Source organism: Parasteatoda tepidariorum, chromosome X1, assembly GCF_043381705.1.
Source record: "Parasteatoda tepidariorum isolate YZ-2023 chromosome X1, CAS_Ptep_4.0, whole genome shotgun sequence".
NCBI classification, from domain to species: domain Eukaryota; kingdom Metazoa; phylum Arthropoda; class Arachnida; order Araneae; family Theridiidae; genus Parasteatoda; species Parasteatoda tepidariorum.
Window position 1 is genome coordinate 6,329,568 of NC_092214.1, and position 21,205 is coordinate 6,350,772.

The following is a 21,205-nucleotide window of genomic DNA, read 5'->3' on the forward strand; positions in this document are numbered from 1 at the left end:
ATATAAAATAAAATAGCATATAAGAACTCATTACTACAGTTAACAGTAGTAATGAGTTCTTATCTTAAATAAAATAGCATATAAATTACAAGTATAACTATAACTAAAATATGCTATTATTAATTATTTAGATTTATAAAAGCCATATTGCCTTGTTATTGGCATCAAGATATTTAAATTATTACAAAAAATAAATCAAGTTGTTAAAATTTTTTTAAATATACAAAGATTAAAAAAGCAATTTTGTTAATATTTATTTCATTTTTAATTTAAAATTTGAAAATTACTTTAATTACAATCAAAAGAGAAATTTTTAAAAAGTAAGTATTCGGCCACCGAATATTCGGTCTAAAATTTGGCCGAATATTTGGTATTCGGCCACATCACTATTCGTTACATCACTAATTTTAGCCCTTTAGCGCGCAGTGGTATGACAGCTAAACCGCTCTTTTAAAAAAAAATTTACTTAACGCACAACGGTCAATTTCTGAAACCAATACTTTTAAAGTAATATTTTAAAAGTTTTCAAGGCTTTTTTTATTTACTTCAAAAAAAATTTTTTTGCCCAATGAAATACAAAAAGAATTTGAAATATTCTACTGTTGTTTATGAGCTCCTTTTGACATACAAAATTTTTCCCAATAAAGATTCCAAAGAAAAGTATTTAATTTTTACATTTATTTTTCCTGGTTTCAGAGTGAGGCCACTGTGCCCCTAGAGCATACAATATTCCAACCAACGAATGTCCTTTTTCTCCCTTTCACTCATTTAGATAGTGAAGTAGATCAAAATTTATTAGGATTTTTCGTTAGCATGGGGCTTATGAAAGGAGAACCATGTGTCTTTTATTGATTTTTATTTAAAATAAGGCCAATTACCTCAAATTTCTTACCTGAAGCAAATTTGTTCTTCTCATTTGCGTTCTTTTTGAATTAGTGAACAGTCATATTGAGTTGATGCTAAATTTATTTTTTATTACTAATTTTACTGCATTTTGCTTGTCTTAAAAATTAACAATTTAAATTTTTTTTTATTATTTTTATTTTGTATTGTTGATTTTCAATTACGAGATGTGAGTTTAATTCTTTATAATGGAAAAATTCCAGAATATATATAGCAGAGAATGTCGTAGTAAGATATTTATTTTTTATTCAATTTTATTATATATTTTATTTTCATTATTATATGTTTCTGTATTATTTATTTCATCATAATATTGCATAATATACATTATATTTGTATTATATTTTATTTCTTAGAACATTTTTGGTGTTTAAAATTCATAGGTTTTATTTGCGCTATTATATATTTTGTATTTTATTACTTATTTTATTATATTTGTTAAAGCCTTTTTTCGAGTTTAAAATTATATAAATGATTTTAGTATTTAAGTTTATTATTTAGTTTCAATAAAGTTAAAATTTATCGTAAAAAATGTTAAAAAACAAGTTTAAAAAATATTATTTTCTTATCAAACGAAAATGTTCTATGCGGACAGCTATTAACCACCGAAACCCCCCTTCCCTTGTGGGACAATGAGTTAGAATTTTTTTAAGTGCAATTTTCTCGTTCATAGACCCAATGCATCATAATTAGTTCCTCAAATTTAAAAAAAATATGAAAATTTGTATTAGCATGCCTTTAAAGGGTTTTTATATGGAATTTTGTGGTCATTAAAATTCGAGGTCTAGTCTGTTTCTGTAGAGGTTGGAGTCAAAAGCACTTACAGGAATGAAATGTAATATGAAAGTAGATGGTAACCATATCAGGTTATATTTACCTTAGATCTGCAACTATGCCTTATCTTTAATTTTTCAAAAAATTTTAAAACCAATTTGTAAAGATTTTAGCAAAACTTCTTTTTTATATTGCACAAAAATATTGAATGAAATGTATTATTGCATGCAGTGTTTTGCCATAGTAATTTAAATTTATTACAATAATGACCTTTAACAAATTGAAGCTTGCCTGAAGGTGAGGAACTTACTAAAGAATTTCAGCCACCTGAAGAACTTGATTTTGAAGCTGTTCAAACATCTTGTCCAAGGTTGAAATATCCTTTTGTACTCATAATGTTTAATAAAACGCTCTCAAACATAACAAATCCCGAAATGGTAATTGCATCTATTAATTTAATTTAACAATTTTTACTTTCTATTACTATTTTGCATTTTTAGTTTGATAAAATTTCATTTTTGGTTAATACTTTTTACGTCTACTTAGATGGTTTTAATGTTTTTTGACAGCAGGATAGCTATTCTCATATGGTCTGCATACTAAATTGGTTTAAAAAAATTGTTTTCTTTATTAGTCACCATTAGAAGATTATGGTTCAGTTGGCAAAGTAAGAAAAGAAACAGTGGAAAACTTAGATTATGTTTTCAGATTTTCACTTACTAAATTTCAATTATTATTCAATTATTATATTCAATTACTAAATTTCAATTATTATTATTCACAATAAATCAAAAGACTGACTTGCATATCGCAATTATATTAACCCTTGCAGTTTTACCAACTCATAAAATTTTTCCAGTTAAGGCCCTTTAAAATAAAAATGCCAAATAGTATTTAGTTGTTAAATGATAACTATTAAAGTTATAAAATTTGCAAGAAAGAGTGCTTATAATTCAGTAGCTGACGAATAGCTAAGATAAATATTAATTAATAATCTGGAATTTTATATTATTAAGCATAGTAAATAGTAATAGTTTTCAGTGGTGCCTAATTTTTTTTGGTTGCAGGACAGTTGTATTTGTCGCCAAAGAATGGCATCTTGTCTAGTTTTGAATATGTTTTTTTATGTATATATAAACTGAAAATAAATTAAATAACCTGAATTTCATTTAAATGAAAACAAAACTAAACTCTTGTAAGCATTCAAAATGATTATCGGGGAGACATATTTCTTGATTGTTGAATTATTTATTTCATTTTGAATTCAAAGTAAAATGGAAATTACTAACATTCTGTTTTATAGATGGATATCCTTCAAATGACTTATTTAATATATTGTTATTAAAAATATCTGTAATTTTTTTCACATTTTTTTTACTGGCATTTTAATTAAAAATTTAGTAAAAATAACCAAAATATTAAGTAAATGATAAATAATAGATTGGATAAAACAAAATTACAGGTTTAAAAAATCATTAGTAGTAGTTGAAAAATAAGTTAATAGAAAAGTCCTAACTCTTGGAACCCTTGTGACTTTTCCTTGGAACCTTGGAAATCCCTGCAACACTTTTTGGGAATCACTGATCAAGAGAGATTGAGCATTTATAGGTCTAGTGATTTTAAATAAGTGATGAAGTTCTAGAAATTAGGTGTGTAATTTGTGCAATTAGTGATCAGTGGGCTCTGATTAATGTGGCTCCATTTAATACGAATCTTCAGTTAATTTAGGCACATTTGTAGTCCTTGTTAATTCCTATTACTAATTAATACTAAGTAATCTTAATGTGTAGTAGTCTTAGGATTCTGAGGACAAATTTCATTGTACAGTTAAACTCATTTATAAAAGAATGTAGGAACTCGGACAATTAGCTCCTAAAACCAGGATGACCATTCTGACAAAATCAACTAAAATTATCAAGTATGTATAATGTATGAAATAAATTAGAAAATGTTTAAAAAAGAGTTTCTTTTTTATTCATTTGATGTTTTTATGAACCTCGGCAATTGTTTAATTTATAACTTGCATGCCACAAAATACATTATCACTAACACTTATACTGCAAAACAGTTTGCTATTACTCAGCTAACTCTGTGTCTTTGTAAGTGGGTGATGCTGATGATATTCTGGGTTTTAGGAACATGAGCAAAAATAGGCATAGAATTATTTTAATGGTTTGCATAATAATATATTTTATTAGTCATTGTGTGATTGATGAATACATGTGAGGAACGTCACATTTTGTCTGTATATTGTATAGTTACATATTATTTTTACACTAAAGAGGTGCTTGTAACCCTTTTGAAAAAGAATGTAACTTTAAAAAATATTTAAACTCTTATTTTCTGAATAGTTTTTTAAATTTTTTGGAAAACTCGTCATTTAATCATTGTGATGCTCACTATAACATGATTTTGAATAGGTTTTTAACAAGAAACCATTCACTTATATTAAATATTTTTTATTTAAATGCGAGATCGCCTTAAATTGGAGCTTATAATGAATTACTTCAACTGCATATTTTGCATATTTCTTATAGTACAGAAAAAAAGATTAGTTTCTCTTCTCCTCAAGCAATTTTTGAACCAATTTTTTTTTGTCTCTAACTGTTGCAATAAGAAATGCTATCATTTTTTTAAATTGTCAGTGGAATTCAAATTGCAAAAGTAAAAAAAGGGTAAAAATTCACTGGGAATTTGGGTATAAAAACTCATTCAAGGATTACAGATTAGTATGGCAGAATGCTAGCTTGAGTTGTTACTGAAAAATTTATATTGGCTCAAAATTGATATCAAAATAGATTTAAAAGACATACTGGGATAAATAAGATTTGTATTATATGTTTAAAAGTTAATTTTTCATGTGTGAAAACAATATTCATTCATTGAATATATGTTACACAAGTTGCGTCTTATTCCAATAATATTTTGTTTTAAAAATAATGTTTTTTTCCTAAGCTTAGCCAAGTATAGCAACTAGAATTTTAAAATATGAACACAGTTTTTATAATATATAAATAGTTTAGTTTGTTCTCTTTTCAAAAGAATGAAAAAAAATTTTTTTTTTCTGCATAGTGTCCTTTATAAAACTTTTACTCAATTAAAATGAACATTGCCTGTTTCAGACTTTATTTAGTGTGGATTAATATGTTCTTTTCTTGTGAATTCGCAACAATGAGACACCACTGTATATATAGATAAATATTTGTTAAATGATTATTTGGATTTAAGTTATGACCATATGGGAATAACTGCATCAAAATAATAAAACAATAACTCCCATAGTTCAAAGTGAGCAATATAATATATATATATTGACTTGTCAGTGTGGCCGAGAGGACAGAGTCGTCGTCCTGGAAAGACTGAGATTCAGGGTTCGATCCGCAGAACTGTAAGAAAATATAAAACTCTAAAATAAGCTTTTATTTATTATTTATGTTTCTCCTAGAAGTTTCTAGAATGTTCTAGCATATAATTTCCTGTTTCTATCATTTCCTGTTATTATTCCTATAAAAGACTGGGTGTCTTAAGAAGGGGGCCAGTTACTTTGTTCACTGTACTTTGTAGGTGTTGAATAAAGCTCTCCAACTTTGTAGACTAAGTCCTATTTATTCTACGTGACAATATATATACACGAGGCTCATCCAGAAAGTAAGTTTCCCTAATTTATTAAAAAAAAACAAACTCACACCTTCAGGAACATATTTATTGGCAACAAGTACAGCACTGTTTTAGCCATTTTTCAACATAGCCACTACCAGAATTGAAACACTTGTCGTATTGTGGAATCAACTTTTGTATCCCTCTGTCGTAGAACTCTGCCACCTGTGAATGGAATCAATGTGTGACAAACGTCTTCTGCTCTTCGTCGCTCACCGGAGGACAGGAATTTCTTGAGGTGCAAGAAAACGTGATAATCACTGGGAGCAATATCAGGGCTGTAGGGTGGATGATCAAACTACTCCCAGCCAAATTCCCTCAAAACAGCTGCTGTGCATCACTCCGTATGTGGACAAGCATTGTCATGGAGGAGTGCAACACCTGCAGTAAACATTCCATGACTCTTTTTTTTGAATGGCAAGTCACAATTTCCGCAGAAAAGGTGGAAAGGAAAAGTAACAAGGATCCTGCTGTGAATATATTTATGGTTGACAAATATTTATATGTATTATTTCAGTGCTACAGGTTCACTGTTTGCATAAGTAAAAAAGATAATATTGTTTGATTGAAAAAATGACGGATTAACCAGATTTTTTTCATTTTTAAGTAAGTTGTTGTAATTATTATTTTCCATATGAAACTAATAACTATAACAGTTCTGTAGTTTCTCTTATTTTAATTGTGGATTAAGTCGTGACAAGGGGTTCATATAGTAATATCAATATAAACTTATCAAATTTCTATGTTTGTTGCAACCGGAATATTTTATTTTCTCCAAATTAATATATATAGATCCGATTGTGGCAGATATGAAATTTTATTTTCATTGTTGAAGCTAATATTAAGAAATTTTTTGCTTCTTTATGACAAAATTGATACAAGTTGTTAATTTTTTCTAGGTGTGTACCAATCCTGCAAGATAATGTTTTTTCTTAGACTTGAAAATAAACACTCACCACTTGGGTGAGTCAACAAAAAGAAGTGGCAGCTTAAATATTTATAAATAAATTCTTTAAAGTCTTAATTTCTTACCCAAATTTTAATTCTTAATTAAATTTTGTCACATTAACTAAATTTTGTCACAGTCTTAACTACATTTTGTCACAGATTTATATTGTTTTTATTGTTGAATTAACTTTTTATGGTGGTAGATTATTTCTATTATGATTTTTTTAAGTATAATTTTATATAAGCAAAAAAAAAAAAAATTGCAAAAAGTGGCTATTGAACTAGGACCTATTGACATTGGTCACCGAATCATTAGGTTAGTGGCTACTAAGTTTTTAGAGTCTACTGGCTACTAATGGAAATTTTGTATATTCAGGTCTTATTTTTCTCCAAATCCTGTATATTAAACCATGTAAAGGAGAAATTCGATGCATGTTTAAACATGTCTGCATAAGGGCAAAAATGTTGCTGAGCAGATAATAATAGGTGGAATATTTTTCAATTGAAAACCTCAGCCACCTTAAGCAATAGTTCTAACTATGATAATCCTAGCTGAAGCTAGCAATGTTATTTATCCAATTGTCTTGTATACAATTCGAAGCATCTGTGTTCTTTTTATTATGTCTCAAAGATGAACAAGAAAATTTTCTTCACTATAAATTATAAATGATGTGCAGTTTTGTTGTCAGTTTTAAAACAATAGGACTTTTCAGCTTTTCTCCATTAGCCTAACTGATCCACGTATAAGACTACCTTTTGTAATTTAGATTTAAAGAAAAGTTCTCAACCTATAGATACATATGCTTGATTATGGAGTTACGGTCAAATGTTAACGTCAACTCAAAGGGGGACAGAAAATTTGCTCATGTTAAAAGTAATTCATGTTATCAGTTCAGAAATTTTTTGATAAATATCATACTATACGTAACTTTCTATTATTTATATCTGCTATCTATTTATGTTTTCTCATCTTAAATTTCTTTTTTGAATATGTAAATTAATATATATTTCATTTCAATAAATGTTTTTAATTTTATATTAAATTAATAACTTCTATACATCTCATAATAAATGCAGCAAATTACTTTAAAAAATAAAATTAAGTTATAAAAGAAGAAAAATTTATTTTAATTAAGACAAAATTCAAAAAAATGTACTTACTTTCGATACTCTATCTTTTTACCAATTCTGTACTAGCAAATAAAAAGTTCCATAAAAGTAGAAAAGTAACTAACTAAAAAGAAAAAACTGATTTGTCTCATAAATTAGAGAGCAATAATACTCAGTTATCAGTTAATCAGTTACTAACAAAATAATCAGTAATAGCTTGCTGTTTTGATTTCTTATTCACTCATACTTTCCAAAAGTCTTCAAACTTATTAACTGTACCCCAAATATGATTTGAATGTTCATTTTGCATTACAAAAGAACGAACTGTTTTAATTTCATCGATAGCATCCATCAGAGGAAAGTAAACCAAAGTATTCACTAGAGAAATTTCAGAAGCATTTTAGCTGTGCACGTCTTCTATAGAAATGCATTCAGCTATATCAATTTCTTAGAATAACCTATGAGAGTGTTGAAAAAATGACTACCCATATTGAATAAAGGATGAATATGGGTGATCATTTCTCAGGAAAACATGCTTCTTCACATTCACACCTATGAGAGGAAAGAAAGCTTGTCATATTAGAGTTCAAAAGGATTTATGTTGTTTCCTGTAAAACCCCTCCCCCCTCAACACATTCAATTCATATAACTCTTTCATTTGACTGCTGTAATGCTGCAATTATGTTATGATGCAGGTATAGAATTGTGAATGGTCAATTTTCTTTCCTGTCAAAGGGGAAATAAATTTTCTGTTCACATTAAAAGGAAATTTTTTTCCAAGGGTAATGGAATTAAAATTCACATTAAAAGATATTTCACATTAAGTATGTTTACATTAAAAGTACTTTAAAGTATTATATCTGTACACAATTTGACAGGGAACGTTAAGCGTGTTCATGTTAATGGAGTTTGACTGTAACATACTTAGTTTCCTTTATTTAAGGTAAATGCTGGATGCTGCTGATGAACAGTGAAATTTTTGCTATCTATTATTTCCTTGTTTACTTGTTTTATTTATTTACTAAGCAGTAAATATTTATTCTATACTTTTTTTAGATGCTGTTAGCAAATATTATCCACATACCAGATCAAGAAATAAAACTACCAGCTGAACTTTATCTACAATATGCCAAAAGTTCAAATGGCTATCTTGGTATTGTTAAAGTAATGATTTTATTTCTTTATATTTTTATCCATTACAAATTTTATTTACTTTGAAATTAATATTGAAAAAACATAGCTAATTAATTTAAAGATGCATTATTTATAAATTGTAACGTAAAAAAAAACATTTATTCATAAGGTATTATTTTGTTTTGGACATTATTTTCTTAATTTTTAAAAAAAATTGTATTTATAAAGTTTTAGTCATAACTCATGACGTTGTTAAATTACATTAATTGTTAAGTTTTTCAACTTCATTTAATTAGTAATAAAATTTATGCGTTTAAGTTTTTGATTGTTTAAAAGTAATAATGTTGTTCTAACATACTTATTTAATATACATATTTTCTTTTCAGAAAATTTACCCTGGATCATTTGAGTCATCACAAACTGGAAATGAACTTTGTGTTGTGTGTATGTCTAGAGAAATATCTGTAGTTGTGGTACCTTGTGGACATATATGTTTGTGCCAAACATGCTTTGAACTGTGCAAAAATTGCCCCATTTGTCGTGGTCCAATACATTATTATTTTGTATCAAATACAGTCTCTCAGAGCTAGTCTTTCAATTTGAAAAATGTGATATTTTGCATTTCTGACATTTGTATTATTTGGTATCATTTGTTGCAGCAACTAAAAAATTCATTTTTTTGAAGGTGTTATAAACTTTTCATGATTTTTCTTCATAGAATAAATGTTAGTAAGCACTTACAAGCACAAAAAATATAAATAAAAGACAGTATTGAAAAATAGTGTTTTAAATTAGTTTATTGAAAGAAATCTGAAAATATTATTAACCGAACCAAAAAGTCTTCAAATATTTATCTAGAATTACTTTCTAGAAATGAAAAATTCTACATTGTCATAATTTATAATTGTGTTAAATATTTTAAATTAATTTAAAAAGGTTTTAAAAACAATAAAAATATAAAAGTTTTTTGTTAACTAAATACTGCTGCCTAGATATTGATGTCATGTCTGATAGCATTCGCTTATTTTCATTTTTAAACTATATAATTAGATTTTATGAATGGAAATTGTTGTTTATCAGAGAAGACTGTTTAAAAAAGAAATATAAACATCTATTTAAAATGTTCTGTATTTGGCTTATGAAGCTTAAGCTTTTTGTTATTACAGTAGGGGACCGATTATCCGGAACGGTCGGGACCATCACTACTCCGGATAACTGATTTTTCCGGTTTTCTGAATCGCTACAAAAAGCCGTTTTTTTTATTGTTAAACCCAACTAAGAAAAAAAAAATTGGAAATAATCTTAAAAATAAGAAAAAACGATAAAGTAATACACTAATGATTATTTTCAAAATGATGGTAAGGTAAACATCTTTAAAAAAAGAAAGAAAAATCGTAAAATCTTATGAGGAAAAATTTTTATTAAAAAAATGGCAAGAAAATTTATCGAATTTTGTTCCGGTTTTTTGGTTTTCCGATTTCCGGATAATGGGTTCTGTACTGTAGTACTTTTTATTATGTCATGTCTTTTATCATAACTAGTAATTTATATATATATACATACAGGATGGTTCAAAACTAATTGTGCAAAATGTAAAAGCAGGTAGAGACAACCGAAATAAGCATATTTCATAAAGGAATGTGTGTGGAAATGCCGCATTAAGCCAAGCACTTGAGCGTCTTCATCGGGAGTTCAGCAAGAATTGATCAGTGTATATTGACCCTGAATGGTATCACAGAATTCCTGCTGTGGAAAAAAGAATAAAATAAGCATTAAAAGGCAATCCTTTAAGAGCTTTTGGACGTGCATTGGAAGGTGAGCCATGTAACTTTTATGAAGATGGAATACATCCATATCATTTGCAAAGTGTGCAAGCATTGACCATTATTTTCAACTTATCCTCTTTGCCATCTGCTATCAGGCTGGATCAAATCCCACTTTCTCTACAGATTTTTGATTCACTGATGAGTAATCCTTTTGTCGCTCAGGTATGTTTAACATCCATATTTCTCACCTTTGGGCTTATAACCCACAGGGCAAAAGAGCATACGTCTACCAATAAAAGTTTCTCATTAATGTTCGGGAAAACATTGTACACAATAACTTAGTAGAGTCGTATATTCTAAAGTTGTTTAACTGTATCTTCCTTCAAGACGTATTACCTGAACTTCTGGCCAATTTTTCTCAGGGTGTTTGCACAATAACGTTTCAAGCAAGATGAAACCCCAGCTCACTTCAGATTTCAAGCAGCAAGCTTCTATGGGTACCATGAGATAGGACTTAGTAGATCTGTTCCCTAGCCACTATTTTTTCCAGATTTGACATGCTTGAATTTCTTAATTTGAGATCAAAAAGCATAATACCTATCAAATATACCTGTACCATCTGAAGATCTGGTTGCCTATTGTCTGTTGCTGCTGGTAATGTTTCTAATATAGGCCAATCTATGCACCCCCACTCAGAATCTTGTATCTCTCTTGAAACTCGTTTTTTGGGCAGTTATTATAAACCGCAATTTGATTGTAAACTGGTTGCAAGCTGTTGTAAACTCTTAATAAGTTGTTTTCTTTTATATAACTTACCTTTTCAATTTCTTGAGCTTAGTACTGCTTTGCTTGCAATTGCTTTAACGCTGTATTTGCATATCTATTGTACATTCATATTCAAAATCAGTTTATTTAGGTCACCTCACCCTGCCTTTGCGTTTTTGACAAATAGTTGTGAACCATTTTATATGTAGGGCACAGTGTCAGTGGAAAGGTGCGGGCAAGGTGGGCATCAGCCCTGAGCACCAGGTTACAGGGGTGCCAAATGAGACCCAGATTTAATGTTCTCTAAATTATTGATTTTCCCCTTTTTAAAATATTGTTTGTTTGTGAAATATATTAATGTTTTTAAATGATATATTCTCATATTAACTTTTTTTATGGTTAAAATTTCTCTATGTATAAGTTTAATTTAAGCTTCACACCAATATCCCATAGAGGTAATGCAAAGCAAAAAACAGAAGGAGGAGTGACCTTAGAGAATAATCATGTATACTTTGGTCTCTTTTCATTTAGTCCTAGATTCATTCTTTTCAATTTAGTGTTCATCATGCGAGTTTTATGAAATTAGGCAGGATTGTGTTTTTAATGTAACATCACTTTGGAAATTAAGTAAGCTATCAGAACATTTTTTATCTAACTTAAATTATTTTTTTAATCAAAGATAAAAAAAATGTAAATTAATGATTCTTTTTAACGCTATGTCTCGATGTGTCATCCATTATTTTACTATATTTAGCCTTTTCTGTTTTTATTTATTTTTAAATTCCTGAGAATCCTCATCATAAATTTAAAATAGTCAGATGTTTAAAGCTCTATTTCAAAAGAACTAATCGACCGATTTCGTTCAAATTTTTGTATTTTGCCATCTAAAAAAATGCTCTTTAAAATTAGGTAAAAATTTGCAAGCTTCACAAATCAAAACTATTTTGACTAGTAAAAAATAAAATACTTAAAAATTATAAATAAGTATTTTTATTTTTTCATGGAATTATCTTTGGATTAACGAATTTCATAATTGCCAAAATGTATTGAATTCTTTTTAAAAGTTTTCGAACTACGGCAAAATATTCAAATTGTAAAATTAACATTAAGGGGATTAAACTTAGAACCGCTCTCCTGACCAAACTGTTGTGATCATATTTCCCAAATTGTGGCTGCATCCTGCAATTGTGGCTGGGGTTAGAAATCCGAATGTGTTTAAAAAGAATTATATTTGTTCGAAAACGGTACGTTTTTGTGTCTGATTTTGTAACTTAAAATATTGTCAGCGGTAACTAGCATATTTGAAGGCACCCGCTCGAAGCATTAATATTGAGTCCTACTTTGTTAATGTCTGATCATTAAATCAAAAGTTATTTAAATGTTTCTTTTTTTGCACTCTAAATCCTGTGTGTCAAATGCTCTCCTAATGAAACAACATGGAAAGAAATATATGGGAACTTGGCTCTGAATAAAAATCTCCAGAGGCCAACTGTGGGGCATACAAAACTCTGCCTCATAATTATATTTTTTGGTTCATCAAACTAGTTTATTGAGTTCTCTTAATTGACTGTCAATTTTAATAGGCAATACTATTCTGCCAAAGGAGGTATAAAGTATCAAATTTATAAATTACATTATACTCTAGTAACTTATTCAATTAGAACAAACCAGGTTTGCTGCAATGTAGAAAATTTTAGAACCTGGTAGAAAAAATCATAATATTTTAACTAACTCCTGATTGCAAAAAAAACATAACATGATTTTTAAGTTAAATGAAATACATCTAACAACTGTCAAGCTGAAATCCTAAAGTCAAAGTGAAATTAAAAAATTTAAAATTTTCTAAAGCCTTGTGAAACATTTGTCAAAACTCTTCTGTTCAAGACGGTAGAAAGCCTTTTGAAAGAGGTTAAAACTAATCTCTCACTTAGAAGTAATCTAATATGGTTACTGATTAACGATCCAACAGTAAATTTAGAAAACTGATATAATTCCTATTTTTTAGACACATTGAGCAATTGGTATGCATTGAATTATGATATTTTAACATATTTCCTTTTATTGAACAATAAAGTAAGCACAAGAAACTAGAGCATGTCAATTGAACAATTTTAAGTGGTATTAAAAACAGGGTTTGTGATTTAAAAAAAAAAAATCAGATTTTTTTTATTTAAATCAGATTTTTTTGATTTTTATTCAAATTAATTGTTAGAACTTTAATTTATGATTAAAAAACATTTATAAATGTTTAATCAAAATTAAATTAATATTAAAGCTATATTATAACAATATTTAAGAAACTCTAACTTACTAAAATAATTTTCTGTTATAATACATTGCTTTGAATGCATAGCAACCATTTTGAAACAAATGCATGATTGAAATTTCAAGACTAGATGAAATAGAGAATTTAAAGAATACTTCTGGGGTTTGTCTAGGTTTTTCTGAGAGGTACTTAGTTTGGGAAAATTTAGACATAATTTGTGAAAATTAGAAATTATATTAAAAAATCAACACAAAAATATGGATTTATCGTTTCTTACGAGACACAAAAATAAAATTTGACGAAAAAGTATTTTTCTAAAGTTGAATTTGTGAAGGTAACGCTAAGCAGTAGTAAATTTGGCTTGGATAGACCCCTGTTCTTTAACCATTAAAACAAAGCTTCAATTAGCAAACCATAATTTTAATTTAAAATTCTGATTTTTTTTCTCTTGATTTTTAATATGACAAAATAAATGTAACAGATTGTGCTTATGAATGTAGTCATTCATCAAAAAATAAATAAATATTTGATCTATATATTTTTATATTAAAATATTCATTTTTAACCCTATATCGAAATAGATAAGTTAAGCTAAAAAATTTTTTAAAAAAATCCATGTACTCATTGGAATTTCTTTTCACAAAATTTCTTTATAGGAAATTTGATAATGTCAAAGATACTGTAAACATATTATGAGAAAAAAAATACCCGTTACCAGTTAATAACTCTACTGCTTCAAATAGACTTTGAAAAAGTTAGAATGGAAAAAATTACACCATATCAGGAAAAAAATATCTGAATTCATCAGCCTTTTTTCTTTCTTTCTATTTTTGGCATATTAGGGTAATTTCTTTTTAATATAACCTCAAGCTTTAGAAATATACATTTTCCACCAATAAAATATAATGTGGATTTTAGTTCTATGTTTTTTCCATCAAAAGGTAGAATTTTAATTAACATTATTTGCATTTTTTTTGGAGAAAAATTCATGCTTATTAATTACTTTCTACAGCCATGCAAATCTATATTAAGACGGCATTAAATGTGTACTTTAATTTGTACTTTCAATCTCAAGAGTCAAAAGATTTTTAAAAATGTAATTTTAAATGTGTTGGAATTGAACATACACCAAGAAAGAAAGTAATTTCGTTAACTAAAATTAATTAATGCAGCAATTTATTTAAAATAAAGAGAAATAATAAAAATATCAATAATTTAAAACATTATTTTTTAACTTTTAGAATCAATATATATATATATAAAAAATCAGTTGATTTAAATCAATGATTTTTTAAAAAAAAATCATTTGATTTAAATCAACAAACCCAGATTAAAAAATTTAAGAAAAATTATCAATTTTGTTAGTTCTTATAAATTTCCAGAGAGATGCAAGACCAGAAGATATTAATTTATTTTATATCAATTTTCTTTTTTTTTACATACGGCATCTTTCCTGCCCAACCTACTAGTTATGGCTCATTCCAGAAATGTTATAGTTTCACAAATATTTTATGTTACTAACCTCATAAATATTCTGGATTTTTTTTAACAAATTTTTTTTTGTTTCGTTTTCTTTTTCAGAAGTAGCGGAAATTTTTTCCCCCAAAGAACCTTTGTGTATAATTAATAAAATTTTTACTCAAAATAAACATCATCATACTTAGACTTTAGTTAGTGCAGATAATTTTTCCCAGAGTCAGAATGCTTGGAGAATTATAACTGAAGATCAAGGGGGTTATACGGTTTCTGTCATTTTTCACAAAAATGACAGCTAAATCACCAACTGTTGCATTTTGAGGATTACTAAATTTTGACAAATCAATAATGTAGAGAATCGGTTCTCCCTGAGAGTTGTTACACAGTGTAGATTAGAGATGTAACGAATAGTGATTTAGCCGAATACCTAATATTCAGCCAGATAGCAACATTTATTCATTAAAAAAAATTATTAATAAATGTTATTCTTTATACTTAAACCCTGAGGAGGAATTGTTTGCAATAAACTTCCCTATAGCTAATATCTCTCAGCATGATTCTTTTAATAGTAATTACTAATTAAAAGAAAAAGAAATCTACATTGCTTAGAATAAAATTGCATATATATATATTTTTTTAATTGTAAATGTAATATGTTTTTTATTCTTGCATTATTCATGTGTATTAGTCATATACTAGTATTACTCATACGTTTTCTATTTTATTAATATTCCAGTATTTTCGCGCTTTGAAGTTGGAAAAACGCACTATTCTTTTTTCGAATTTTGTAAATCATTACATCAAACGAAAGTAGTAAAAATTGTTAAACCTTGACAGAAACAAAAGATCGACGACAAAATCACACAAATTGAACATTTAAAAGTGGCTACAAAAATGAATGTTTCGTTTCAAGATTCGGTTGTTATTATAAATAATATCGTATTAAAAATATTGAATTTTTTATAATCCAGGTATTTATATAACTCTAGTCATTATTGAAGAATAATCAAAACTTAGCTATATTATTGGTATGGGGTAAAAGGAAAATTACTGTAATAGTTATTCATTAGAAATATTTAAGATAAATAAAAAACTGATTCACACCTAAAAAATGAAATTGTAAAAAAAATTCCTCTTAATTCTTGAAACAAAGCTTAAATGCTAAAAAAAATATTTTCCGGGAGAAAAAAAAGCATCAATAAAATGTTAGAGACAGTCCATTAGAAACCCTTTTTAAAAAAGCCGCACTGGCATAAAAACGTCCAGAAAGAAATAAAAAAAAGCAAAACAGAAAGAATAAAAATCAATTTTAATTTTTGAAAGAAAGTTTTAAAGCTGAACATCTCAGTTTTCCAATTATCATATTTTTTGGAAAAAATGATGAAAATCAACTTAATTGCTGCGTCATAATAAAAAGACGATAAAAACAAAGTTTTTTAATAAAGAAAAAGCTAGGTAGAAACCAAAACAAAAATCATTCTTAATTTTTAAACGAAAAATTTGAGGATAAAAATCTCTATTTTCTTTCAAAATACCGTGTTTTTAGAAAATATGTAGATAAAAGAATAACGTTTGTTAGAAACGCTCGTTAAAAAAAATACTTAGTCATAATAAAAATGTTGATAAGAAGAAAAGTTAATAAAAAAAAGCAAAAGAGAGTAAATAGAAAATAATTCTTCTTAAAATATAAATTAAACTTCGAAAATGACTGTTATGTCTTACCAAAGAGGAAAAAAAAAAAANAAAAAAAAAAAAAACGATAATAAAGTCTATTAGAAACGTTCCATTAAAATGCTGTTTTATAATAACAGAAAAAACGAATTGAAGAAATATTATCAATTCCTCAAACAAAAAGCGTTGAAAAAACGATGAATGCCTAAATGTAACATGCCTAAATGTAACTTAAAAACAATACAAAACTCGTAGTTCAGTATAAAATGACCCAGTTTCAGTTCTTCAAATTTTGCTTTTCCCTTTTTTTTTATCAGAACATAAATTTGCAAATTTTAGAGCTCAATAAATCTGTGTAAAAACTACTTCAAATATGATACAGTAGTGAACCGATTATCCGGAACATCGCTATTCCGGATAACTGATTTTTCCGGTTTTCTGAATCGCTACAAAAAGCTGTTTTTTTTTATTGTCAAACCCAACTAAAAAAAATATTTAGATATAATCTTAAAAAGAAGAAAAAACGATAAAGTAATACACATAAGATTAATAAGATAAAAAGAAAAAAAATGAAATAAAAATATACAGGCTTAATGTAAAATGAACAAAAAAGGGAGTGGGCTACATCTTCCTCGTCGTTGTCTGCGTCAGGACTCAAAACCATCCACTCCATTATTAACAAATGAAAAAATCATGAGCATTTCCTTTCCCTCTGTGCGAGAAAGACAACGTTTGAATACAATTCTGGATGGAGAAAAAAATTCTTTCGAAATTTTTTTACTTCATTGTTTTTTACTATTCTCAAATGAGAAGAGAAAAATCACGAGCGTTTCTTTTCTCGCCTATGCGCGAAAGAGACATCCTTTGAATATTATTCTGGATGGGGGAAAAAAAGAATTCTTCAAAAATTTCGGGACAAAGGAAAACACAATTTTTTACTTCATTATTCACAAATGAGAAGAGAAAAATCGCGAGCATCTCTTTCCCCTCCTATGCACGAGATAGACATCCTTTGAATATAATTCTGGATGGAAAAAAAAAAAGAATCTTTCGAAAATTTCTGGATAAAAGAAAAACAAATTTTTTTACTTTATTGTTCTCAAACATTTCTTTTCCCTCCTCCTATGCTCTAGAAATACATAGTTTGAATATAATTCTGGATGAAAAAAAAAAAATTTCGAAAATTTCTGCAGAAAAGAAATTAAAAATTTTTTACTTCCCAAAGGAAAAATCGTCTGCAAAAAACTATCTAACGTTTTGCGACAATATCGCCGAGATTCTGGCACTCGATTACTATCTAGAAGAGTTTAACTTTGGTTTCAACATTTTACTAAAACATTAATCGAAATCAGAAGGAAAAACATGTGTATCACTATCTTATTCCTCATTAAGCAGAGCTATTTTATTTCTCCTCCACTCCAGTTAAACATAAATTGGCAAGCAGACACAGAAGCTGACATAATAAAAATAATTTATGTTCTACCATGTTCTGCCCCCTCCTCACACCCCATTCGAAATGAGTGAATTGAAAAACAGGTGCAGCTGCAATACTTGCCCTTGAGTCATTATTCCCTGTTCTTAGGCTGTCACTATGTTCAAAGGGGGAATAGCAGAAATGACAGATAATTTTTCAAAAAATAAGAAGAGTAGGAAATAACAGGAAAAAAAAATAAGGGGTACAAGGATAATAGGAAAAATAGGAGTTTTTATAGTCCCTGTAGAAAGTACTTTAAGAGATTTCTAAGAATCAAAGAAGACAAATAAAATTTTGTTTTTAACTCTCCTGGACTAAGCAATCAACAGACATGATGACTCCTACTGTGAGAAGCTGGTAGTAATGACTCTCCCTGCTTAAGGGCCAGATGATAAGAAAACAGGTGTTCAATGAGTCACTCTTTCTCACTGAGCTATGAGTGAAAAGAAACAACTATGTAGGGGAATGATTGATGATATTTAGTACAAGACTCTTACTTCTCTTGACAGTGTAGGAAACTAATGATTCTAATATGATGGTAAAGGAAACATCTTTTAAAAAAGAAAGAAAAATCCTAAAATCTTATGAGGAAAAAAAAAATTTTTTTTTTTAAACAATGGCAGGAATATTTATTGAATTTCGTTCCGGTTTTCTGGATAAGAGGTTCTGTACTGTATTAGATTACTCTTTATTTAATCTGTTAAAATTGAAAAAAAAAAAAAAACTTTTTAAAAAAATATTTTTTTAAAAAAATACGTAATTGAATATTCGTTACATCCCTAGTGCAGATGAGCTATGTTAGATAATAACGGTTTCTATCGAAGAGTAGAGAAAAAGAACAAAGAAAAGCATAGTGAAGAAGATGACGGGAGTAGAAGTAAGTAAGCATTCATTGGAGAGAAATTTTTAGGAAAAAATAGTTCTTGTCCAACACAATTTAAAATTTTTTTTTTAACATCAAAAATGCAAATTTTGTTTTGAAATTTTCAGAGCATTCAGATTAATGTTTGTGACAGTCGTGCATGCTCTTATTCTTACGATTTCAATTGAATGAATTAAACTAAACTCAGTGGCGCAACAGCACGTAGACGGCCAAGGCCTACTGTGCCCATCTCAGTTTTCTTAACCATAGGTTCTAGGGTGCAGGAGTAGATGTTCCGGTCAGGTGGTCAGCCGAACGCGGAACCCCCAGTGTTTAGTTCTCAAGCATGCTTGGTACTCATTTATCGACCCACTGAAGGGATGAAAGGCTGAGTCAACCTTGCCCGGCCCGAGGATCGAACCAGGGACCTGTGGCACCACAGCGCGAAGCTCTACCGCTCAGCCACCGGGCGACATTTAAATTGAATGCTTGCTTCTAAAAATTATCAAACCTTGAAATTTCTTGTTTTCCCCCCGAATCAGCTTTCATGGACATAAACCATTTTTCCCGTAAAGGTAAAGGATTCACGTAAGTTGGTGGAAACAATAAAAAATTGGCATTTAAATTGTTTATAATGAGTCTAATGCTATGCAGAAAACAAATAAAACCTCAAGGTTATTTATATACTAAATAACAGGAAAACATATTTATGATATTTCTTCAGACTGTGTTTACACAGAAAGTCTGAAGAAATGTCATAAATATGTTTTCCTGTTATAATTTATGTTAACCCATAGATAGGTGTTCTTGTTATAGCAGGACATTAATCTTAGGACCTTATCAAGAAAATATGTCAAAACAAGATTTTTGCCAAATTTATTTCTATGACTTTAAACTTAGATTGCAGCAAAACATAGCCTACTAAAAATATTTACACAATAATGGATGAAAGGTAATTTACTGTTCAATACTTATTTAAAAATATTTGTAAGGGAAAATTTTAGATTTCAACAACTTAATAATTATTAGATTATTTTTGTGTTTGTGAAAACTTACCGAGGTAATCAATTGAAGCCGGAAAATCCAAAACAAACAATGAAATTTTTTACAAAAACAAAAAAAAAGTTATCAATTTGATCAAGCTGGAATTTCCTAAAGCCAAGTTTGCATCCTAAGAAAGTAAACCTCAAGTCTTTGAGGTAGAGACTTATGTTTATTCTTTGAATATATACCTAAAACACTATATCTTTAGATGTAACTTAACCTTATTATAGATGTAACTTAACTAGTTTCTTGTCGCATAAAATGCATTAATTTAAAGAGTAAAATTATATTATAATTATTTCATTTTATTTAAAGAAAATATTATATTAATTTTGCCCCAACCTAATACTACCAGTAAGGAAATACTTTATGCTCATATCTTTACATTTAAATGTATTATTATTATTTTTGATTTTTAAAAAATTACATAATTTATAAATGTAGTCATAGAATAAAATTATTTAAAACAATTATTTTTTTGAACAGTTACTTAAAAAATCCTGCTTTTCAACAAAGCCATCACAACTAATATTCTCTTTTATTTCTGTTTACAATAATTTAACTTTTAACAAAATTATATTTATTTGTTTTAAAATTTTATATAGTATCGAAAAGTAACTATTCAATAAAATTTAACAAAGTACTTTTTAAAATATAAATATACTATATATTTGAAATAATTTAAAGAGCAATGCCATTTTATAAATCTAAAAAAAAATTATTATTCCTTTTTCAGAAGATGTGAAAACTGAGAGGGCCTACAAAATTTCTCAAAATAAGAAACAAAATTTTTATTTTAAATGCTACTTTATTTATAAAATGAAACCCTATTTAAGTCTTTTTTTAGGGTCAATCAATAAGTCATTAGAAAATTCAAAAGACGACACTTGATTTAATGAAAAGGTTTATTTTTAGTAAGCTTTATGTTCAATGAAAAAAAGTATGTTGAGTCTGATTTTGAATTTTAAACTACTCATTTATCACTCAGCACTCATTTATCTTTAACCAAGTTTGCAATAATATATTAGCATATCTTAGGCAGACTTTTTAATACATAAAAGTATAATCAGGACTTTAACCTAAGTAATTTTTGATAACATGAAATTTCCATACTATTAATAGATAAAAAAAGGTGCAAATATATCACATAAATTATGTAATTCTTCAGTTAAAATTTGAAATTCGCAACAAAATTTCCACTTATTCAACTATAAGTTAAACGAAAAAAAAAGGAAATTATTTTAAATTAAATGTTTGTAATTTCAGAATTACTGTTTAGATTACCAATTTTATCATCGTTTCGTTGTGCATTATTTCGTAATTTTTTTCTTCCTGTAGGATTTAACGATTCTTTC

General features: G+C 27.8%; 1 protein-coding gene and 1 long non-coding RNA gene across 5 annotated transcripts in view; one reads left to right on the top strand and one right to left on the bottom strand.

The window, feature by feature from the left end:
* LOC107446426 (cell growth regulator with RING finger domain protein 1) overlaps positions 1–12,436 on the top strand; it is a 47,716-nt gene extending 35,280 nt beyond the window's left edge. For 2 of the 3 annotated variants that reach the window (XM_016061066.3, XM_016061065.3), the window contains exons 4-6: positions 1,964–2,114; positions 8,449–8,556; positions 8,913–12,436. In XM_016061066.3, coding sequence (XP_015916552.1) covers positions 1,964–2,114; positions 8,449–8,556; positions 8,913–9,116 — 463 coding nt within the window. In that variant the 3' untranslated portion in view covers positions 9,117–12,436. Of the gene's footprint in view, positions 1–1,963; positions 2,115–6,233; positions 6,298–8,448; positions 8,557–8,912 lie in introns of all 3 variants that reach the window. The other variant, XR_011638141.1, reaches the window with a different exon arrangement.
* On the bottom strand, positions 5,360–18,231 carry LOC139427020 (uncharacterized). Of its 2 annotated transcripts, XR_011638143.1 has the most exons (3): positions 17,687–18,231; positions 7,444–7,516; positions 5,360–5,804 (listed from the first exon to the last, which is right to left on the bottom strand). It is a non-coding gene; the product is annotated as an uncharacterized lncRNA (long non-coding RNA). The 2 variants fall into 2 exon arrangements; XR_011638142.1 differs by lacking the exon at positions 17,687–18,231 and having other exon boundaries at positions 7,444–7,815.
* Positions 18,232–21,205: the final 2,974 nt, after the last annotated feature.